Source organism: Lontra canadensis, unplaced genomic scaffold, assembly GCF_010015895.1.
Source record: "Lontra canadensis isolate GAN:19392208 unplaced genomic scaffold, GSC_riverotter_1.0 scaffold52, whole genome shotgun sequence".
Lineage (NCBI taxonomy): Eukaryota > Metazoa > Chordata > Mammalia > Carnivora > Mustelidae > Lontra > Lontra canadensis.
This window is the reverse complement of record NW_022631046.1, coordinates 7,731,089-7,751,728: the sequence shown is the minus strand read 5'-3', so window position 1 is coordinate 7,751,728 and position 20,640 is coordinate 7,731,089. Positions and strand designations below refer to the sequence as shown.

At 39.1% G+C, this 20,640-nt stretch overlaps 2 protein-coding genes across 4 annotated transcripts in view; one reads left to right on the top strand and one right to left on the bottom strand.

Moving 5' to 3' along the window:
* EEA1 (early endosome antigen 1) overlaps positions 1 to 1,933 on the top strand; it is a 124,869-nt gene extending 122,936 nt beyond the window's left edge. For 2 of the 3 annotated variants that reach the window (XM_032874212.1, XM_032874214.1), the window contains one exon: positions 669 to 1,933. In XM_032874212.1, coding sequence (XP_032730103.1) covers positions 669 to 791 — 123 coding nt within the window. In that variant the 3' untranslated portion in view covers positions 792 to 1,933. The remainder of the gene's footprint in view (positions 1 to 668) is intronic. The other variant, XM_032874213.1, reaches the window with a different exon arrangement.
* A 5,482-nt stretch (positions 1,934 to 7,415) lies between these two features.
* PLEKHG7 (pleckstrin homology and RhoGEF domain containing G7) overlaps positions 7,416 to 20,640 on the bottom strand; it is a 55,595-nt gene continuing 42,370 nt past the window's right edge. Inside the window, 10 exon segments of the mRNA XM_032874155.1 lie at positions 7,416 to 7,450; positions 7,453 to 7,519; positions 8,532 to 8,695; positions 11,606 to 11,705; positions 13,804 to 13,874; positions 17,792 to 17,879; positions 18,238 to 18,306; positions 18,308 to 18,354; positions 19,672 to 19,703; positions 20,046 to 20,204. Of these exon segments, the coding sequence (XP_032730046.1) occupies positions 7,416 to 7,450; positions 7,453 to 7,519; positions 8,532 to 8,695; positions 11,606 to 11,705; positions 13,804 to 13,874; positions 17,792 to 17,879; positions 18,238 to 18,306; positions 18,308 to 18,354; positions 19,672 to 19,703; positions 20,046 to 20,204 (832 nt within the window).

Genomic DNA, 20,640 nt, shown 5'->3' with positions numbered 1-20,640 from the left:
TTCTCAGTATCAATTAATGTTTTAACCATCAGCATAATCTTGCATTTGACAGATTAAAAACATTTTCTATTTGTTGATTTACTTTACAGCTATATAGAATCATTAAATTTTATGCAGTATAGTTTCTGATCAGCATATGTGTTTCGATTTTAGTTTTAGATTTAGTCATTGCCTTTCTATTGAGTTACTCTCTGGAATAATCATTTTCTGAACCAGTGGGCCAGGATTAAACTCATATGTTTTAGTCATCATTGGATTCTTTTAAAGAAAAAGCAGAGATTAAAAAAGGTTTTTTTCTAAATAATACCATGTTATGTTTCAGGTTTATATTCTTATTGATGAAATTATGCCTAAAACACTTGGCAAATAGGAATGGTTTGCACCTGGTAGGATGAGATGCTTTATTATTTTTTAGATGCCTCTTAAGGTTCTTTTGAGAATTCCATGATAAATGCCATATACAATGTTTAGCATAGTATCTGGTAAATAGGAAACACTCAGATTAAGGGATTAAATTGACATACTGAAATGGTATTATTATTAAATAATATACTAATCACTTGAAAATTAATATACCTTCACAGTACAGTCTGCAGTAGTCTTATAGTTTCATAATGCTTTTGGTATAGTTTTTATGCTTGAAATTGTTTAATTTTTGTCATTTACAGCATCACTGCAGACAATGTGGAAATATCTTCTGTGCTGAGTGTTCAGCCAAAAATGCCTTAACTCCTTCTTCCAAGAAGCCTGTTCGTGTCTGTGATGCATGTTTCAATGACTTGCAAGGATAATGGTTATCACAATGTCAGAGTAGTATTACACTAACATTAGATTTTTAATAAATGCACTTAATAGAGGTCTTGGACTACTATTTGATTTGGACAGTGGTTGCAATATTAGACCAAATTAGAATTCATATATTTTGGAATGTTATCAATATCAAGTAAAACTCTTCTATTTTTGTGAGACTTGGGCTCATCTTTCATTACTTTTTTCCATTTAACCCCTGGAACAGCTTTCATGCCAAGTTTAGAATTAGCCAATGAAATGTAAATAAACTTTGGACAGAAAATAGCAATGTATTTTTTTAAATATAATTTCATTGTTCACAAGTGACATGAATACAGTTCCATAGCGTACTTCTTTCTCCCAAATTTAGGATACAAAAATGTACATGGGTGATATATGTTGCACAATAGCACATTAATTATATTAAATACTCTTTGTGAAGTCATGCACAGAACTATAAAACTTTCTTTTTTTTCTTACATATAGGTTCATAGCTCAGTTGCATTATTATGTTATAAATTTACTACTCAAGTATTCTGAATACAGTTTATGTTGAAATATGTATTAACCATGAATTTGAACATGGTTTTTGTTTTAACAATATTGATTAAATTCTCTTGGGTAGATTTTATGAAAACCTCTGTAAAATCAGTTTGCTTACTTTATGGTTATCCTGGGGTGGGTTGTATTTTAAAGATTAGGGTTAATTTTTCTTTTTCTTTGTCTTTTTCTAACTTTTAAACTCTCACATATTTTCAATTAGGAATTCTAGAAAACCTCTCACCCTCACCCCCCAGTTGGAGGATGAATAATAGAAATTGTATAATGGTTCCATTCTCAGTTTCTTATAAGAGGAAAGTTTTCTGAGATTAGCCTTTATATTATACCTTCATATTGTCTCTCCTGCATCTTTGGGAATCTGAGTTTGCTTTTTTAATGGATCTTTGTTTTCCTTTTATTTGGTTTAACCTTTTCTAAGCATAGCTCAGCTTCACTATTGTTTTACAATTTTGCATCTTAAAGCCAGTAACTGATAACGCTCTAGTCTTATCTGCATAAATGAATACAAATGGTAAGGAGATATAAAATATTCTACTTTATATTTTCTTCTTACCTAATAGGGAAACATTTTTGAAAGTTGTTAAAATGATTCTGAATTTGGGGTTCCATATCAGCTGGCAAATCTTTTAATTTTGCAAAAATATTACTATGAAATTACTTCGAAATAACAGCTGGAGAGGAGAGTATCACCAAAAACAAATGTATGTGGGAATCCCAGTTATAATCAGAACTGAAACAGAATGGCTAATTAAGGATAATTAAAAGTTAGTTTATTTGTACGGTGAACAATGGAATTGAATTTTAATTTATTATGGTCTTACTCATTTGGCAAATTGGAAAACTGTAGAGAGGTCATTAATATTGGCTTATTCTTTTTAGAGAAAAAAATACAAAGTTATCAGTTTGTGCAATGTAATCATTTGGTATTATCAGGGAAGGATGGGACTTAATATTTCATTTGCAATGGTTTACCATATACACTTGCTTTCAAATATCATGCTGAAATAAAGTTGTGTTTATGCTTTACCTGTAACATCTAAGAACTAAAAAAGATTGTCATATAATCATTTAATTATTTTTAAAAAGCCATTTAAATAAGTCTTGCTGTCAGTAGCTATTAAGGACCCTGGTTGAGGCCCTCAGTTTGTATAGACATATATTCTTCAGCTTATATAAAGAAGAAATGCAATGACTCTTTATTAAAAATAATAATTGGATAATATAAATTGAGCTAAAATTATTTGAGCCTTTTCATATACTTATAAATCCTTTCAAATAGTCTTAATTCTATACTTTAACACATAAGAAACAGTATGAAACTTAGGAACTTTCTGCTTTGGAAAAATGGATACTCATAGCACCATTTTTTGTTTGTTTTTGTTTTTGTTTTAAGATCATAAAACTTCACGGGATTATAGATTCAAGTATTTGTTCATTTCGTCTCCTAATTGGGTGCACTGAAGGCCTTTTCCCTGTCTTGTCCCCCCACCCACATATTCCCCCCCAAATTGTGGGGACAACAAATAAAATCATATGTGTTTGAGTCATTTTCTAGTTTTCATCTAGCTAACCTTATTTCATAGATCCTGAATAATTTACCACAGGCTACTATACTAATAATATTGGAAATGAAACCTTTTCTTTGTTGTTGTTTATTAACTTTCACTAATTTAAGATGTTTTAGAAACAGAAAGGATTTTCTTTTTCTTTTAATTAAAGTCATCTTCTGAGTTCTTATTGGCTCTACATTTTAGATGTTTGCTGGTACTATTTGTCAGTGAGTTAGAACTCGCATGTCTGAGCTGTTGGCTCTAACGCAAAGTCTTTTGGCATCACTTGTTAGTAAATTCCAAACCCCAGCACAGAAATGTGAATTAAAATCAAGTTTTGCTGGGTTAGTGTACAATAAACTATACCTACAGATTTTCTTTAATAGGAAGAAGAGAAAGCTGCTGGTATAGGATTAGTTCATTTTGAAGAAAAAAGAGGGAAACAAACACAAAGACCTCAATGCAGTGTACAAATAACATTTTGTTCAACTACCTCTTAATGTGGAATTAGCTAGTTTAATAGTTTCCTCACCGTAATGTTAAATAGTAACTGCCAAATTTGTTAGTTTCCCATCTCTCTTAGAAAGGCTTTAAGATTATTTTATAGTTTTGAGAACTTTGAAGCCACTTTTTTTTAACTTTGCATTTGCATAAAAATGTTTAGCTTTTAAGTGGAGAGCAAATTATGATCATATATTTTGATATTCATGACCTATTTGACTATAGCAATTTTTTTTTAATGCACTTTGGCTATAAAACCATGGATGATTTGATCCGTAAGATTTAAATGTGCCATCAATTTAGTATTCCTAGACATGAGCTTGATGAATGGTATTCTGTAATTATAATGTGCCACACATTATGGTGTCTTAATTGCCCTTTGCTTGAATTTTAATGATCAATTTGTTATTGTTGCAGATGTGAATATTGTGCATAAACTTACAAAATTTATGTAAAGTTGTATAAAGTAGAATTGGAAATAGCTAAGTTCTTTCTGTGTAGAAGTAATGAATTTATTGTAACATGATGCAGTTATATATATGACATTGTGTACTTCCTTGAACTGGATCATATATTCATAGTTTCTATAGAAACTTGTGCATGAATATTTTCTCATTTAGGTTTTCAATTCATTATTTGTATTGTGTTTACTACTTGTGATCATGTAGTTGTGCCTTATTTTTGTGAGAGAGTTTAGCTCAGTAAATACTGGAATTTCTAAACTCAGTGAGTGGAAGGTTATTGATTATAAATGTAACATAAATTACACAACAGCATTTAAATCTGTATAGAGAACAATGGAAGGATCCTTATTGAATTGTTGCTTTTGTTTTTTTTAATTTGTTAAAGATGATATTAAAAAACCGTTTCTTTCTAGTAGCTGTATTCTGTGACTGTAAATTATTTTGCCTATTTAAAAAAGAGTACAAAACGGTAACCGTTTTGTATATATTTACAGAACGTTAGAACGTTCTACTTAGGTGGAGGCAGGGGTTAAGCTTTGATGTTCAACTTAGAGTAGTAAGTTCATAACTTGAAGAGAAATTACTAAAGCCATTTTGCTTAGGACATTCTCTTTTCATTGCATTCATTATTGTGGAAAATTAATAAGCTACAAAGAAATATTAAACAATATTGAAGTAATTCCTTCTTTCATTGTTTATCTAAGTTTAGTACCCAGGTGACCATTTAAAGAGTCTTTTCTTAGGGCTCAGTAAGCCATCATTTTTTACTGTGTTTTTCCTGGGAACCAAAGTTCCCGAAGTTTTTTTTCATTTTACTCTAATGTGTGCTTGCCTCTAAAGAGTTTAATATGTATGTTCTTAAGGACTTACTAGATTATGTATTAGATACGTTCTTTTATGAGATTTGTAGAATTTCAGTTTAAATATATAGCATATTCTTTTTTTTTTTTTAAGATTTTATTTATTTATTTGATAGACAGAGATCACAAGTAGGCAGAGAGGCAGGCAGAGAGAGAGGGGGAAGCAGGCTCCCCACGGAGCAGAGAGCCCAATGTGGGGCTCAATCCCAGGACCCTGGGATCATGACCTGAGCCAAAGGCAGAGGCTTTATTTAACCCACTGAGCCACCCAGGCACCCCTGTACAGTGTATTCTTTTAAAAATTCTATTGTGGTAAGAATGCCTAACATAAGATCTACCCTCTTTGACAGCTTTTTCAGTGTATAGTACAGCAGACCTCTAAAGATTCCTCATCTCATTTAGCTGAAATTTTATACCATTGATTGGTAACTCCCCATTTCCCCCTCTCTTGGAAACCACGTTCTACTCCGATTCTGTGAATTTGACTATTTTCAATACCTCATGTCAGTGGAATCACACAGTACTTGTCTTTCTGTGACTGGCTTATTTCCCTTAGCGTAATGTCCAAGGTTCATCTATATCATTGCAAGTTGCAGAATTTCCTTCTTTTTAAGTTTGAAACAGTATTCCATTGTATGTGTGTACTGCATTTTCTTTATCTGTTCATCCTCTGATGGACATTAAGGTTTCTTCCGCTTCTTCGCTACCGTAAATAGTGCTGTGATGGACACAGGAGTGTTAATATTTCTTTGTACATAGCGTATTCTTAATCTGTTTTACATCTTGACACTAATTTACTCAGTCTTTCTCTCCCTCAAATGAGATTTCAGGGTAAAATTAGTTCTTTATACATATAAATATTTACTGGACTCATGGGACTTTAAAAAAGGAATCCAGAGAGATTGTCTAGTTACAGTCCATTGTCCTCCTCTTGGCTTGGTTTATAGCTAAAAATTCCTGCAAGAGGATTGTTATTTTTTTCTAAAAAATATATATATTATTTTTTGGCCAGAAATTTCTAAGTCTTCTCTTACATGAATCTGTATTGTCTTCTCCTGGAAATAATTGCTTTCAATCCCATCTGGGTGCCATCTCTAGGAGCTTACTTGAAGTCTAGTCCCTGTTCTCTGCTCGTTTTTTTTTTTTTTCTCATTTATTCTTAGACATTAACAGTAATTATTGTTTTCCAGATTTTTCTCTTATTTCTACCAGTTCTTGATAAATATCTGAGATTATTATACAGAGACTGTGACCCTCCTTTCTAATAGTGCTTGGTTCTTGTAGAAGAGCCTTTATGCTGTACTTGTCTGTCCTGCCTGGTTTACTGGTGAAGTCTGTGTTTTTCTCAGAGAATTAACTGTGCACATGACTTTCTCAGGCATCATCCTCTCTATCCCATCCTCCAACTTAAAGAGATCAGTTAATGTCTCACTTATCTTAAAGCCCAGATTGATTGATTTAATACTTCCATTTTGGAAATTGCAAAAGTTACCAATCCTAAATTGAAATTTGTGGATTTCCTTTTGATATAATCTGACTATAAGAACTAGTTTTTTAAATGCAGTTAATAGTATATTCTACCATGACAATATAGTAATTCAAATTGTCTTTCTTTGTAAGAATTCCAATGATGTTTCAAGTCCTTCCTGCCAAATAAACTTGACTGTACTGTGCTAACACACGTGCGTGCGCACACACACAAACATGCACACACCACTTAAAACCAGAAAGTGGTTTTATGACACATTCTTCCAAAAGTGAGGTTCAAAGAAAGACTATTTCTATTAAATCTTAACTATTTCTATGAAAATCTCCTATGTAAAACTGTTAACCAGTGAAACTGAAATACTTTTTTTTTTTCTTAAAATAAGGAAATTTAGTCTTTGGGATTTTCTACTTCTAAGTTAGGTTATTTTAAAATATACCTGAGATAAGCAAACTGTTGGCAAATAAGAATTTAAAAACTATTAAATATAGACTTATTGCTTAATCTGTTAGAAGAGCAAAGTTTATATCCGAGTTAGAATTGCATGTGAGGTAGGACTCTAAAGCAGTAAGACTGATTTACAAACCATGTAGGAAATTTGTATTCATTATTGACATACTCGAAGTGAGATGCTAGAACTCACATTGAGCACAAGCAGGGGACATTGCTTTCCTCCTGACACTCCATCCATCTGACCTTTCACCCTTTACAAATTCTAATAGCACCATCCTTCACTCACATCTCTCGTAAGTCCTGCCAAGACATTACAAGGTAGTCTAGATAACACTATGTACCTGCCAAAAAATTCCTCAGAGTTCAAATTTTTTGCAGTCATTATTCCTCCATAGTGAGGATTTTCTTGGCTCAAAATCTCAAATTCTGGACCTCCTTTAAAATACAAATTTCCTTCCAGCTCATCACTAAATAAGTATTACAAAAGTTTGAATGAGGGGCGCCTGGGTGGCTCAGTGGGTTAAGCCTCTGCCTTCAGCTCAGGTCATGATCCCAGGTTCCTGGGATGGAGCCCCACATCGGGCTCTCTGCTCGGCAGGGAGCCTGCTTCCTCCTCTCTCTCTCTGCCTACCTCTCTGCCTACTTGTGATCTCTGTCTGTCAAATAAATAAAATCTTAAAAAAAAAAGGTTTGAATGAAAGAGTATCTTAATCCCTAATGTCTAAAAAGATGCACCACTTGTTTTAGGTCCCTAAATGTCAGAGGATTCTGCAGGCAATGTAAAGATATATTCTTGGTTTCCTGATTCTTGGTGAAGCAAGAGACCGCTGCTGTTACTTGTGCCGTCCACATTTCCTGTTTAAAATATATATGGGGGGGCGGAGGGAGAATGTTGTCAATTTTTCACATATTTGGACTAATATTTTCCTTTTATTTATTGACTTGCTCTTTAAAACTGAAGACTAATGAAACATTGCATATTTCCCATTTTCTTTCTTAAACCTAATATATCATAAAATAGCTCTAATCATGCATGAAGGTGCAGATGGATTAAATGAATATGGTATGGAAGAAGTTGGGAAAACAGTTATGAGTAATCAAGGAACCATAATAGTCAATGATGACTAATTAGAAAAATGAGCACCGAGAATATAAATAGTTTGAAAGTTCAATTTCTTGAATTTCCATTTTGTATGGAAATAGTGGCGTACTTTGGAAAACAGACTGAGGAGGTGACCCAGGAAGTTGAGTTATTAAGAATAATGCAAATACTGCATTAATTGTCAGGCCATGTTGCTGCTATGATGAAAACCTTCCTGGAGAGAGATAAAAATGGAAACTGCTAAGATAGAGAAACCAGAGTCAGGCAACCGCTTTCCCCCTCCATAGATGTATCAACACTGGCGTATTTTCCTTTCTTTTTTAAACACTGGCATATTTTCAGAGGTGGTTCATTATTGCAGTAGCCCCTCATTTAAGCTGACATCACACCACTTGAATTTCAGGACTTTGAAAATTGATTGAACACCTTAAAAGTCAATCATGCAATCCGAAAGCAGTTCTTTCCCCCATTGTGTTCCGTAAGCTGCAGAACTTAGAGGCAGCCCTTGAGCTTCTGGTCCAGGAGAAAACGAAGGGGGCTGTGTCAACTGTGAGAGTGTAAGGAAACGGACAACTCTTGAGATTGCTCAGCATGATACGGACTTTGTGTCCACATCCTTCCCCTCTTAACTCCCGCCTCTCAGAGCTGGTAAAGGAAATATACAAAATTTCCCATTTCCCATTACTTAAGAGGGTTGGAGTGAGATTCCCCCCCCACCCTTATATCAAGTCTGAAGAAATCCACGCTATAAAATCAAATAGATACTCTGATGTTTTCCGTTTGGGCTTGTAATAAGAAAGGTGCTATATACTGTCCATACCTGTTTTCATGTTGTACCAGGAAAGCATTTCTCGGCCGGAATGCTGGAAAGAGATTACAAAGATGAAAGAAATCCATTAATGTGAAATCCAGATTCTCAGTACAAGAACCTAGAGTATTTGTTTTAATGAACCTGAGAGGTTTATGTAGATTACAAAAAAAAAAAAAAAAGAAAAGAAAAAGTAGATTCCAAGACCAAGACTTCACTGCTATGTCCAAATAGAGCCCACTTAAATATGAAAACCCTTTCTTCCTTACTTAAAGACAGGTGGGACTTGATGAAATGCAATTATGGCTTACCTGATGGAAAATGGGCATCATCTAGAAGAAATTTAGCATGTTAGGTGGATAGTATGTATGTAAAATATAGACAATAAAACATGGAAAAGAATAACTATTGTTTCTCTGACTTCCACAGCTCCTTTTTAAAATGTTGCTTTTGTATTTAAAGTGAAATCATAGCAAAACTAGGGTTATAAACAAATTAAGATGTAACAAAAATACCAAATCTGAGTCCTTCACAACAGGCCAAAAAATTGACTCAAAATTCAGCCTCTACCAAACCATGTGAAATGTGAAACAAAAAGAAGTGTTGGTGAGGTTTCTGCACTTGAAAAAAAGTAGTCTGTTCTGTCATTTCCTACCTGGTCTTTTGAAGAAAAGACAGGAAATACTGGGAAAGCAATTCCTTCCCCCCTCCCTAAAATTTTATTTATCTTTTGGAGCGAGCACAAGCAGGGGAGCAGCAGGCAGAGGGATTGGGAGAAGCAGGCTCCCACTGAGCAGGGAGCCAGATGCGGAGCTCCATCTCAGGACCCTGGGATCATGACCTGAGCTGAAGCCAGAAGCTTAACTGATGAGCCACCCAGGCACCACCACCCCTCTCTTTTCTAAATGTAGCAGGAGCTTTTAAACGGAAAGCTTCTCCCTTGAATTATTAATACCACACAGGGAGTAAAATTCTGCAGCCTATATAGTTAATCATATCTAGGAACAAATAGAGAGCCAAACCAGGCTTGTCCTCTGGTCACATCAGGTAGAACCTAAGGGTGGAGGAGGAGGCACAGACTCTTATTCCTGGCTGATTCTTACGCTGATGCTTGCCTGCTGTCATTATTTGTATTTGATTAAATGTGTGGCTTTAAATCAGACTCATCGAGGTTGGGCCTCATTTCAGAATTAAACCGAATACAAGACTTTTATTTTCTTAACTGCGGGAGCCCTTGTAGCATCACGGGTAATATTCATAGCAGTCTAAAACCTCTTAATGCCTAAATTCTGCCACAATGACGTCTGTTAAGGTCATGAAATTCTGTCCAGCTTCTCTGCGATGAAAGGGCTATTAAAATGACTTTCTGGAAAAAACCTCATGGGTTTGTTTTACTCCCTGATTTTTGTTCCTTATAAATTCCCTGTAGCAAGTCAGGCTTTACAGACCAGGTTGTTGTTCTTGGCTGGATTTTGGAATTCATTTTCCTCAAAAACTGCAACTGTAGTTGTCAGTTCTTCAAGGCATCCCTCATCTGTTTGATTTGTAATATGGGTACAAGGGACTTCATAAGCAAAAAGAACTGGTCAAGCCAAGCATGTAAAATAAAATGAGGAGAGAAAATAATATGGTCAAGAATTGCCCTTTTTCTTGCCTGACATTCTAATATAATAATTATAATAACTGACACCATTTATTAAGCCCTTACTATGTACTGGGCACTGTGCTGTTTTTTCTTTTGGCCGGGGGAGGGGGGTATCATTTAAACCACACAGCAACCAACTAAGTCCTCTAGTTCTTACTTAGGAATGAGGAAACAGATTTCGTTTTTCCAAGGTCACCCAGCTTGTAAATGATTCAGCCAGGATTTGAAACGGGGTTGTCAATCATTCCAAAGCACTATCTCTTCTTTTTTCACCCTTTATTCTTTCCCACTCTATAGCTATTTTGGTTCATGCACTGTTAACTTCAACAGTCAAAACAATTAGATGAGGAGAATGAGGAAAAAAAAATACGTGTATATAAAACAAGTTGGTAGTAACAAATCAGAAAATAACAAAAAATGGTGGATGTATAGCTTTAAAAAAATACTGTTTTTATTAAAAAAAAAAAAAAAAGACTAGAGGAGAAAAAGCATGTATTTCCCAAGGTGATCCAGTGATGTGAGATCTCCCAGAAAGTCAAGTTCTTAAAGGTGATGGGGCCATCGCTAACCTGAGCCCGCAGCCCCAGCTGCTTCTGCTTTTCCGCTGTGGTTCTGACGGCTTCCTCCCCTCAAGTCCATTTATCATCTTCTAACTATGGCCACTGTAGTGAGAGAAAAAAATTCCTGCTCTAGGATAGCCTCTGCTAATGATGTTTCTCCCCGTGAAAAAGTAAACTAAGCAAACAAAAGTGCATCCAAGACTCACATACCGAGTCTCTGCCTGTCTACACTGCTCTGCCATCCACTGAGAAGGGCGGAGGCTCCCACAGGGACAAGGCTGGGGGTGCACTCAAGGCAACGGCTTTTCTCCCCTGAGATGCCCCTATTTAGGATTTCTCTAGAAACGTCCTCTGGCTTAGGCACACTTTGGTCTATAAAGACTGTAAGCAGTTCCAACCAATTCAGATACGCAGCCTTTCAGCCTGACCACGTCACATTTCAGCAAATCTTGGTGAAAGTGGAAAGAAAAGACAGAAGACAGAAGGCTCGGGTGCTGGATGCAGGTTTCCCCTTAGTGGAGCCCTTCTGCTCCTGGGGAGAGCTTGCTTCCATTCATGAGTAACATGTAAAGCATTTCAATATATACCTTGGTCGTATAATGTAACTATGTCAGTGTTTGCTATCATGATTATTTGTGTGTATTCATTTACTCATTGTGTAATATTTCTCCACTGTGTTTACAGTGGTCCTGTGCTAGTCCTTGGAGCTCTGGGCTTGGCTGCTGGGTTGGGAATTGAGGGGCATAGGAAGTGCTCCCTGTTTTCCTGTTCCTGCCTTAGGGCAGGAAGGTGGTCTCCTACCCCCCAGTGCCCCCCCGCCCCAAACGCTGATCAACTACTGTACACTAAGTACCCCCTCTTATTACTATTTGCAGCTCAGGAGTGAGTGAAGGACACAGTAAACCAGGGTCTGAGCCTCCAAGTTTCTGAAAGTAAAGAAGAAAATAATGCAGTAAAAATAAGAAGTAAATACTTGTGCGCATAACTAAAATGCATCCTTAACAAATTGATTTTTTAGAAACAGTTGCTTGAACTCCAGCTAACTCTTTTATCTGGATCTTGAAAAGTGTTCCCTCCAATTCGTCATGATTTAAAGTGTTAAAGTACATAGTATTCCTGATTTCCAAGTTCAGTTGTCTGAATAAATAATGGGTGATGTCCACAACAGGGAAACATTGAGGTCTTTATCACATTGTTCATTTCCAGTGTCTCTCTCTAGTACTTTATATGAATCAGAAAGGGGAGCCTCATTCTGGCCAGCTCTGTCCATGGAATCTAATACTAAGTCTAAATCAATTCCACGCCTATAATTTACAAATAACTGAATGATTTTAGATGCTGAATATAAGATGCTCAATTTTTTTTTTTAAAGATTTTATTTATTTGACAGAGATCACAAGTAGGCAGCAGCAGGCAGAGAGAGAGGAGGAAGCAGGCTCTCCACTGAGCAGAGAGCCCGATGCGGGGCTTGATCCCAGGACTCCGGGATCATGACCTGAGCCGAAGGCAGAGGCTTTAACCCACTGAGCCACCCAGGCGCCCCAAGATGCTCAATGTTTTAAAAAAGTGTCAAAGATTATGATTTGCATGACATATCATGTGCCTCAAATAGCAAAGAGGAAAGAAAATAGAAAGGAATTTAAAACAGATAACATTCCTTATTTTGGAATCAAGTTGTGAGACATGAAACCAGCATATTACCTGATAATATGGTTACTGTGGGCTCCCTTAATTCTCGTGCTCTGATTTGTGCTGCTCTTTGAAGTGGAGGCAAACTGTGTTGGTTGGCATCACGGTTTTTGAAGGGGATGGCGATTTTCCAGAGCTTGACTTGTTCAGACACGCTTGTCTGGGTAGCTTAAAATAGGAGGCCATCCAACTTTCAAAGCTGTGACTAAATATTCTGCAGCACCCATGCCCTTCCCACCCACTGATCAGCTCTTCACAGATGGATTAATGGGTATCTCTTATTGCTTAAAGATCCTTAAATTACTTAGCTCAACTGACCAACATGCCATCTAGCAGCTTCCGGTATTAAGAGATGTGAACTACCTAGTTCACGATCTAACGTCTGTGGAGGGCTGAGTCCTTGGGTAAAGATGTGGAATGAAACAACGGGAACTCTCTCTGAGGACCTAAGACGCACTGCAGCTCCTCCTCCCCGCTCTGAGGGCACGTGCCCAAGAGCCCTGGGGAGTCCCCCTCCTGCTACCACTTGCACATGTCACTCAGGGAGCACACTGTGATGCGGGAGATCAGACAGAAAGCCTTGACTGGACCACGAGACCCCATGGCTTGAGGTGTGGTAACAACCACCATGATGGAACCATTAATACTTAAGTAGTGGGAAAAATCCCTGTTCCCAGAAGAGATTTTGCGGCTTGAGTCCCCAGTTGGCTCATTTTGTCTGTGATGCTGGCTCTCCACAAGTTGTCTTCTGCCATTCTTGGTGGACCCTGGGAGCTCAGGGCTCCCAAATCATCATTTCTCAGGAACCATGTGAGCTTTCGAATCAGAGTGAGGGGTGGCGATCACCTCAGCACATGACAGCAGACAGTTTAGAGAGCCCCCCATGCACTGGCTGCTTTGGCTGTGGTGGGCAATCTGGAAGCCAGAGATGCTCACCACGACACAGTGATACTGTCATGGCTGGTGAACAAAGGCCAACATGGATGAAAGTAGTTTGGTTTCATTTGCTTGGACAGGTCAGGCCAAAAGTCCAGGCTTTTGACACTCACCTCACAAATATACAGACTAAGTCATTCTAAGAATGTATACATTCTTCGACATCCTTAAGAAATGCAACTTGCAAAAAAAAAAAAAAAAGAAATGTAACTTCTTTTGGCTTTGTTTTTCAGTTCAGAGCTAGAGGACTATAAAAAAGCCACATTTCCTAATGCCTCCATTTTTTAGAGGGTGAAATTCAATCTGATGTCTAGCCATCCTTTATATTTTTAACATAATTTATTTGGGAATATTTCTAACCTTATTTAGCAGACTTACTTAGAAATAACAGCATTTTACCTTTTTGTTGCTCTCAGTTTTCATAACAAAGAGTAACAGATAAACATCTAGGAATCTGGTGCTTTTTGAGGGAAAAAAGAAGATGAAATGAGGGCTGGAAATAGTAAGCAGAAGGTGTTTTTCAAATCAAAGAATCCCTTAGAAAACAAGACAGGGTGAGTGTCAGGGCAAACCAGGCTTACGCCTTAGGAAGCTCCAATCATGTGCATCAGAAAACTGCATTACTGTTGAATTGATTTCTCCCTGAAGCAGAGACTCGATGGGAGCCCATGCTTCCAGCTTTAAAGATATGGTATTTGTGATGCATTTCATGTGGAGTTAAGATAGCTCAGATGGTGTTTGCAGTGGTTTCAGCGAAGCCTAGGACACATCTATCGACTAATGGAACTTGCTTTATTTTTGCCTTTTGACTCATCTGGGGGGTCACTGGCAAAGATACATGTGGCTAGAAAAAAGGCATGTTGTTACTGCTGTGAACGGAATTATGTCTCCCCGCCCCTGTCCCCCAATCTCCTGTGTCGAAGCCCTAATCTCCAATTTGGCTATGTTAGGAGTGGATAAGATTAAATGAAGGTAGAAGAGTGGAGCCCTGGTCCAGGAAGATTAGTGCCATCATTAGAGCATATGAAAGAGAGCCCTCTCTCTCTGCCACGTGGGGACACAGAAGGAGGCTGTCTGCAAGCTGAGAAGAGAGCCCTCACCAGAAACCTCATCAGCGGGCAACTTGGTTGCAGACTTCCAGCCTCCAGAACTGTGAGAAATAACATTCTGTTCTTTAAGTGGCCCAGTCTGTGGTATGTTTTCATGACAGCTCTAGCTGATTAAGATAGTCATTAAAGTGAATTTTTTCCTGAGTTTTGCAATGTGTCTGTACATGTTTAAATATTCATCATGTAGCTTTACATTTACAAACTTTTCTGATATCACTTTTCGTGTTATTTAAGGCAAATGGGCTTTTATACTTCTCCCTAAGAAGGGGATAGTAGGATGAGAGAAATCAAACAGTAGAATCAGGAATCCCCTCCCTATTCTACTCTATCTCTTAGAAATTAGAAATAGACGTGGTTAAATGGAAATGATTTCAGAGGAATAGGCAGTCTGTTCGGAGGCAGATGAGTCAGAAGTTTAAAGTAAATACAAGAAAAATCAGAAAAATTGATTAATATTTTTCTAGAAGTTCTTTCTCATATGCAGGAAACTGTGTGGCTAAGGTTAAGTCAATAGATAAAATAGTAAGGACTCATTTCTATTTCCTCCCCTCTTTTAAGTTTAGAGGAAAGATTCTATATTTGCATGGCCAAGATACCACATATTTTATTCAATCTTGAATTGTCCTTGAAAATTTTTTTTTAATTGTATTCCATTACTATTAGAAACTTTTTGCAAATCAGGCTGTAGCAAAGACTGCTTGCTGGTTGTCCCTTAAAAACCATTCCCCCCTCCTTTGTTGTAATGGAATTTCTAAGTTTTAGTGGCTCCATGTCCACCTTCCAGCAAGTACTCCACCTCCCGGCTTCCCTTGTAGCTAAATATGACCAAGTGACGAAATCTGACCAGTGGATAGGAACAAAAGTGTGCAGCTTCTGGGTCCTGTCCTTAAACAGCAGGACTCTGATCTGTCCCCTCTTCGCTTTCCACCTGCTTGCATGGAGACACACAATTGGTGACTTGGATCATGTGGAAGAAGCAATTCCCCAGGGAAGGCAGAGCCAGTCTCCCACCCATGCTTCTGTGACAAGCACCCTGATCCTGTGTGCTGCGTGAAGGGACATCTGACAAGGCTTTCTGCTGAGAGATGGCCATGGGCGTGTTCATCCAGTTTCCACATGACCTATCATGCCCACACCTGAACCCTAAAATTGACCACCCGACTCACTCCCTTTGCCTGCGGTGTTGCTCAACCAACCTTTCGGGCACATAGATGAAGGCACGGGAGGGTGTGTTCGGCTCACTTCCTCTACCCACTTTAACAATCCTCAAGTTCTCCTGCCTTTGCCTTTGAAACACCTCTCACATTTATCTTTTTCTATTTACGCAAGTACCTAACATTTTAGGGTAGGTCAGTGCACCTCACAGGGCTGGGAAGGTGGTGGATAGAGGGAGGGGGCAAATCAAAATCTCTGATAATTCCAGGTGAGGGTCGATTTTGGAGGGAAAGGCAGTTTGCATGAAGAATTGTTTTATTTCATTATTTTGACTTGGTTTTGTCACCATGCATAATTATTTTTGAAGTGGTGACTAACATCAAAGAAAATTAAAATTGTCATCTCTTCAAACAGAAGTGGGCAGGGCGTGGCCTCCGGGTTAAGAACAGTTGAGAAGCGCAGGCCCATGCTCGTCTCACCTCACCCTGCTTCACGGAGGAGCTTCCAGCTGGTCTCTCGACTTTGGTCCCCTCCCCTGCACCATTTTGTGCTTTGCTTCTGATAACTCTTTCTTCAGCTGCATTTGAAACCTATCACATTGCTGTCTAAGAGCTCAATGACTTCTCGTTGCCAGCCGTTTCCTGGCTGGGGCCCTCGGCTTGGCTTTCAAGCCGGCGGCTCTGATTCTGGAAGCCTCCTTGGCTGAGGTGGCCTGGCATGGGTCTGGTGTCTGCCGTTTAATGTGCCAAGTGAACTTGAGCACCATCACCGAACCTCCCTGAGACCCAGATTCCTCACCTATACATGGGATTCAGTGTAACCTCTCTGCATAGTTTACTGAAAAGAGAAAACGCAGGAAGCAGCCCCTCAGGGTAAATGCTGGGCGCGTCTACCCTTCCTTGTCCGCAGTTGCCAGGTGCGTGTTGGGTCCCAACCTGCTATCTTGCACTAGACCTGCAATATGGCGGATTCTTAGCAGTGTGTGTTCAATAAGGCATTCTTGCCCGGCACTGCCCCGTGGGACCACGCTACCATGAATAGACCACCCCGTGTCCTGCACAGCTTCCCACATAGCGGGTGACCCACTCAGAGTTTGTGCAGAGACGAGTGACTGACTGCAGATCTTATTTCAGCCTGTCTGACCATGACGGTATTTACTGGGCACTGACTCAGTGCCGGCCAATTCTTCCAGTAGCCATCCATCTGTCAGCTCACTGAATCCGCATGACAAAGGAAGGAAATGACAATGTGGCAGGATTGCTGTGAGGGGCCTACGGTCACACAGGCATTGCTGGCTGAGCTAGGAAGTGGGCCTGGCTGTCAGGAGGGGGTGGGGTGGGGGGAGGTTTGCCCTCCGAACCTCCCCACTACCAGAATTTACACGCTTGGGTGGCTTCTGCCTCCAAGCCTTTCTCCCTCTAGGCTCTTCATCTGAGAGGTCGTCCCTCCTGTCATTGCAGGGACGTCCATCCTTTCTACCCCTCCCCCGTCAAGTTCACCTGCAGCCTCATGGACCACACAATGCCTTGCTCTGGTCCTCTAGCTTCAGAGACTCTTTGCTTTCCTGGACTTACACTGCAGGTCTGCTCACCATGGCAGAGCTCCCCAGCTGGAGGAAAAGAAAGGAATCTTTCTTACTACAAGTACTTTGTAGTCTCCAATGGTACCCACCTAGCACAATGTGTATTACATAACAGTGTCCCAAGCCACTGATGGGATGGTAGCCCTGCCCACTGGAGGAGTAAAGCCATGATGACAACAGGGCAGGTCAAGTGTCTAGTCTACTCCAGACCATGTGCTAACTCTCCGTGTCTATCATTTCATTTGATCAACAATCTTATGAGATAGACATGGTTATCTCACCTCACAGAGAGAAAATGGAGGATGTGTGGCTAGTTCCATAGAGTCTGGGTGAGTTCCTAGGAGGCTCTGAATCACAGATCACTTTGCACTGTTGGCGATAGGCAAATACGATTCCTCCCACACTGCCATTTGCAATGATCAGACAAGTTACAAGGTATCAAAGATGTTGAGTTTTTAAAAGAAGCAGTAATTTACCTGCAAGAGTAATTTAAAAATATAAAAATTTAAAAAAAGAGTAATTAAAAAAAGTTGTTTTTTTTTTTTTAATTTTTCTTCAAGAAGAAGGGGTCTTTTGGTTAGTGACAAGATGTTTTCTGCTGTGTGTTCATTAAAAATATGTTCCAAGCACTTGGAAAACATGGGAGAAAATCACAGAGGTACTGTTATGGATGGAAAGAGAACATACTCCAGTAGCTGGGGCAATGCATTCTGTCTAGAAGGTTTGAGACATTTGAAAATGCTGGAAGACAGACACGGGAATGGGACAGAATGGAAAACCACTCAGAAGGGCCATCCCCAAGAATGGCTGAGGATGTCTGCCTCCCACATATAATGCCATGTGGATGAAGGCTTCACTTCTTGTTCATAAGACTAGATTTCTTATTCAAGTGGACAGTTGGGGACTTTCTAAGACTATTGTGTTAATTTCCACCTAAATGCCAAAGTTCTGGAAAAAGACATAAGTCCTAATTGATCCTTTGTGCACTTCTGGAATGAAGACTATTTTATCACTACCCTATAGTGGAGGCCACATTATAATCTCCTATAGATGTCCACAATTTTTGGAAATTGTCAAGCCACTCCACTTTTCACTCAAGATCCCCTGAAAAATAAGACACAATCAATAAAGTCTTTTTTTAAAATTATATTTATTTATTTGACAGAGAGAGAAATCACAAGTAGGTAGAGAGAGAGTGGGGGAAGCAGGCTCCCCGCTGAGCAGAGAGCCCAATGTGGGGCTCGATCCCAGGACTCTGAGATCATGGCCTGAGCCGAAGGCAGAGACTTGACCCACTGAGCCACCCAGGCGCCCCACAATCAATAAAGTCTTAAATGCATCTGACATTACAGCATAAAATTTAACCAAGATCCGCAGTAATTATTTAGAGATACTGACTGCCCTTGGAGCCAAACCATATCTTACATTCATTTAACATACTGCTTGCTGTTTAGATGTCTTAGAAAAACTCATTTGAAATCAGCCTCTTGCAGAGAAAAACGAAGCTTAACTAATATAACTCAGTAAGTTGGAAATGTATTGTGCATTTTTATTTCAAAAATAGTAATAAAGCCTTCGGTATCTTTATCATATCCCTGAACCATATAGCATTTAATTAGTGGGGGAACAAATCATATGAACAAGGACAAACATATCTTGTTTTTTACTAATTGTAAAACCTACATCCACTTCATGATAAGAATGACTACTGTTTTTTGAGAAGAACTCATTTTCTCTTCTGAAGATTTGTATTAATTTTCTAACGTTTAAAAATAACTCATTACTATTGAGGTTTTGAAATAATTTTTGGGAATATGAAGGACAAGTCATGGACCCATAGAATCACATGGTGGGTGGGATTCTTGAGAATTTGTCGTCTTTAAGCTCATAGGCTTACAGGAGGCCCACAGGAATGTCTTCCCTCAATGACAAGGATCCATATTTTATTGAGAAACCTCCGGAAGAAATGCTGTTGTCTTCTCATACACCTATCAAAATGAGTCATAATCTCCAAAATGACATTCAAAGCTTTGAAAAGTCTGTGTTTAATTGACTTTCTGTTTTGCTCATTAATAAGCTCAATTCTAGTTCCTTGGGTCATTTTAGAATTTGAACAACAACAAAAATATATATATATATCTGTGCAACTGATAATTTGAGTGGTTCCCTTTGGATGCTTCCCAGAAAATCTTGGTTTATAGGCCTATGTCAAGGGTTTATTTGTAACTTCAAATAATTAAATTATTATACAAAGCTCTACGAATTAAGTCATCATAGGGCTCGCTTAGTTCCTAGTCCCAAATTTCAGTTCTTGAGATTGCAATTGGCATAATTCGACATTGGCCCTGGATTTCAGTGACCTTAAAAAAAAAAATGATGAATGGTAATTTATCCTCCGGAAAGTCTCACTGTGGTGTTTACCCCCATTTGCTTTGTGCGTGGGTTCAGTATGGCTGTTAAAAACAAAGTGCCTTCAATCATCTGGGAAGTAGGTCTTTTCCTGCCTGAACTCACTTCTGAAGGCCTTGGAGACTGAGCCACGCCCTCACACACTTGCTGTTAGAGTTCTCATAAGGTCGGCCAGGAAGTGACTGGAGCCCATTGTTTTGCGTGTTTGATTTGCACTGCACTCAAACTCGAACCCAGGTTTCTGAGAGCTGTGACCTCATGTTAATGGACTTACCTTCCAGGATGGAAGCCCCAGTGATTCCCAGCAGCCACAGGACCCCCCCACCTCCCATCTCTACACCGGAGCTCTGGGTCACCTACCTCAGGGACTCACTGAGTGATGTCACCTGTTCCTTGATAGGTGGGTCATGATTTCCTCTGGAGAGTCTTTACTCTGTTTCCAGACATTCTTCAGCAACAAGGGCTAGCAAGTCAGCCTCCAGGGGGGCCCACTCGCAGCTGAAGGCGAGAGCAGCTGTCCTCGCTGTTCATTTTGCTCACACCACAGCAGAAGACAAAAGCAGAGTATCAGAATATGGCTTCTCTGATCAAGGCATTGAGAAGCCTGGACACCAGAAACTCTTAGAGGGGTATCTGGGGGGCTCAGTTGGTTAAGTGTCTGCCTTTGGCTCTGGTCATGATCCCAGGTCCTAGGACCGAGCCCGGGGTCAGTCTCCCTGCTCAGCGAGGGGCCTGCTTCTCCCTCTCCCGCTCCCCCCCACTTATGCACTCTCTCTCTCTCAGAGAAATAAAGTCTTAAAAAAAAAAAAGCCAAGAAACTCTTACTTTATTCAGTAGTTACATAACACAATTGTGAGTTTGCTGGGAAAGTTTATAAGCCGTGGCCTACACTTTGGTTTTGAAAATTCCATAGTCAACTGTCTTCAGCAAATATCTACCTACCAGCGCCAAATTCAGGGTTGGAAATGGAGTCCTTAAACG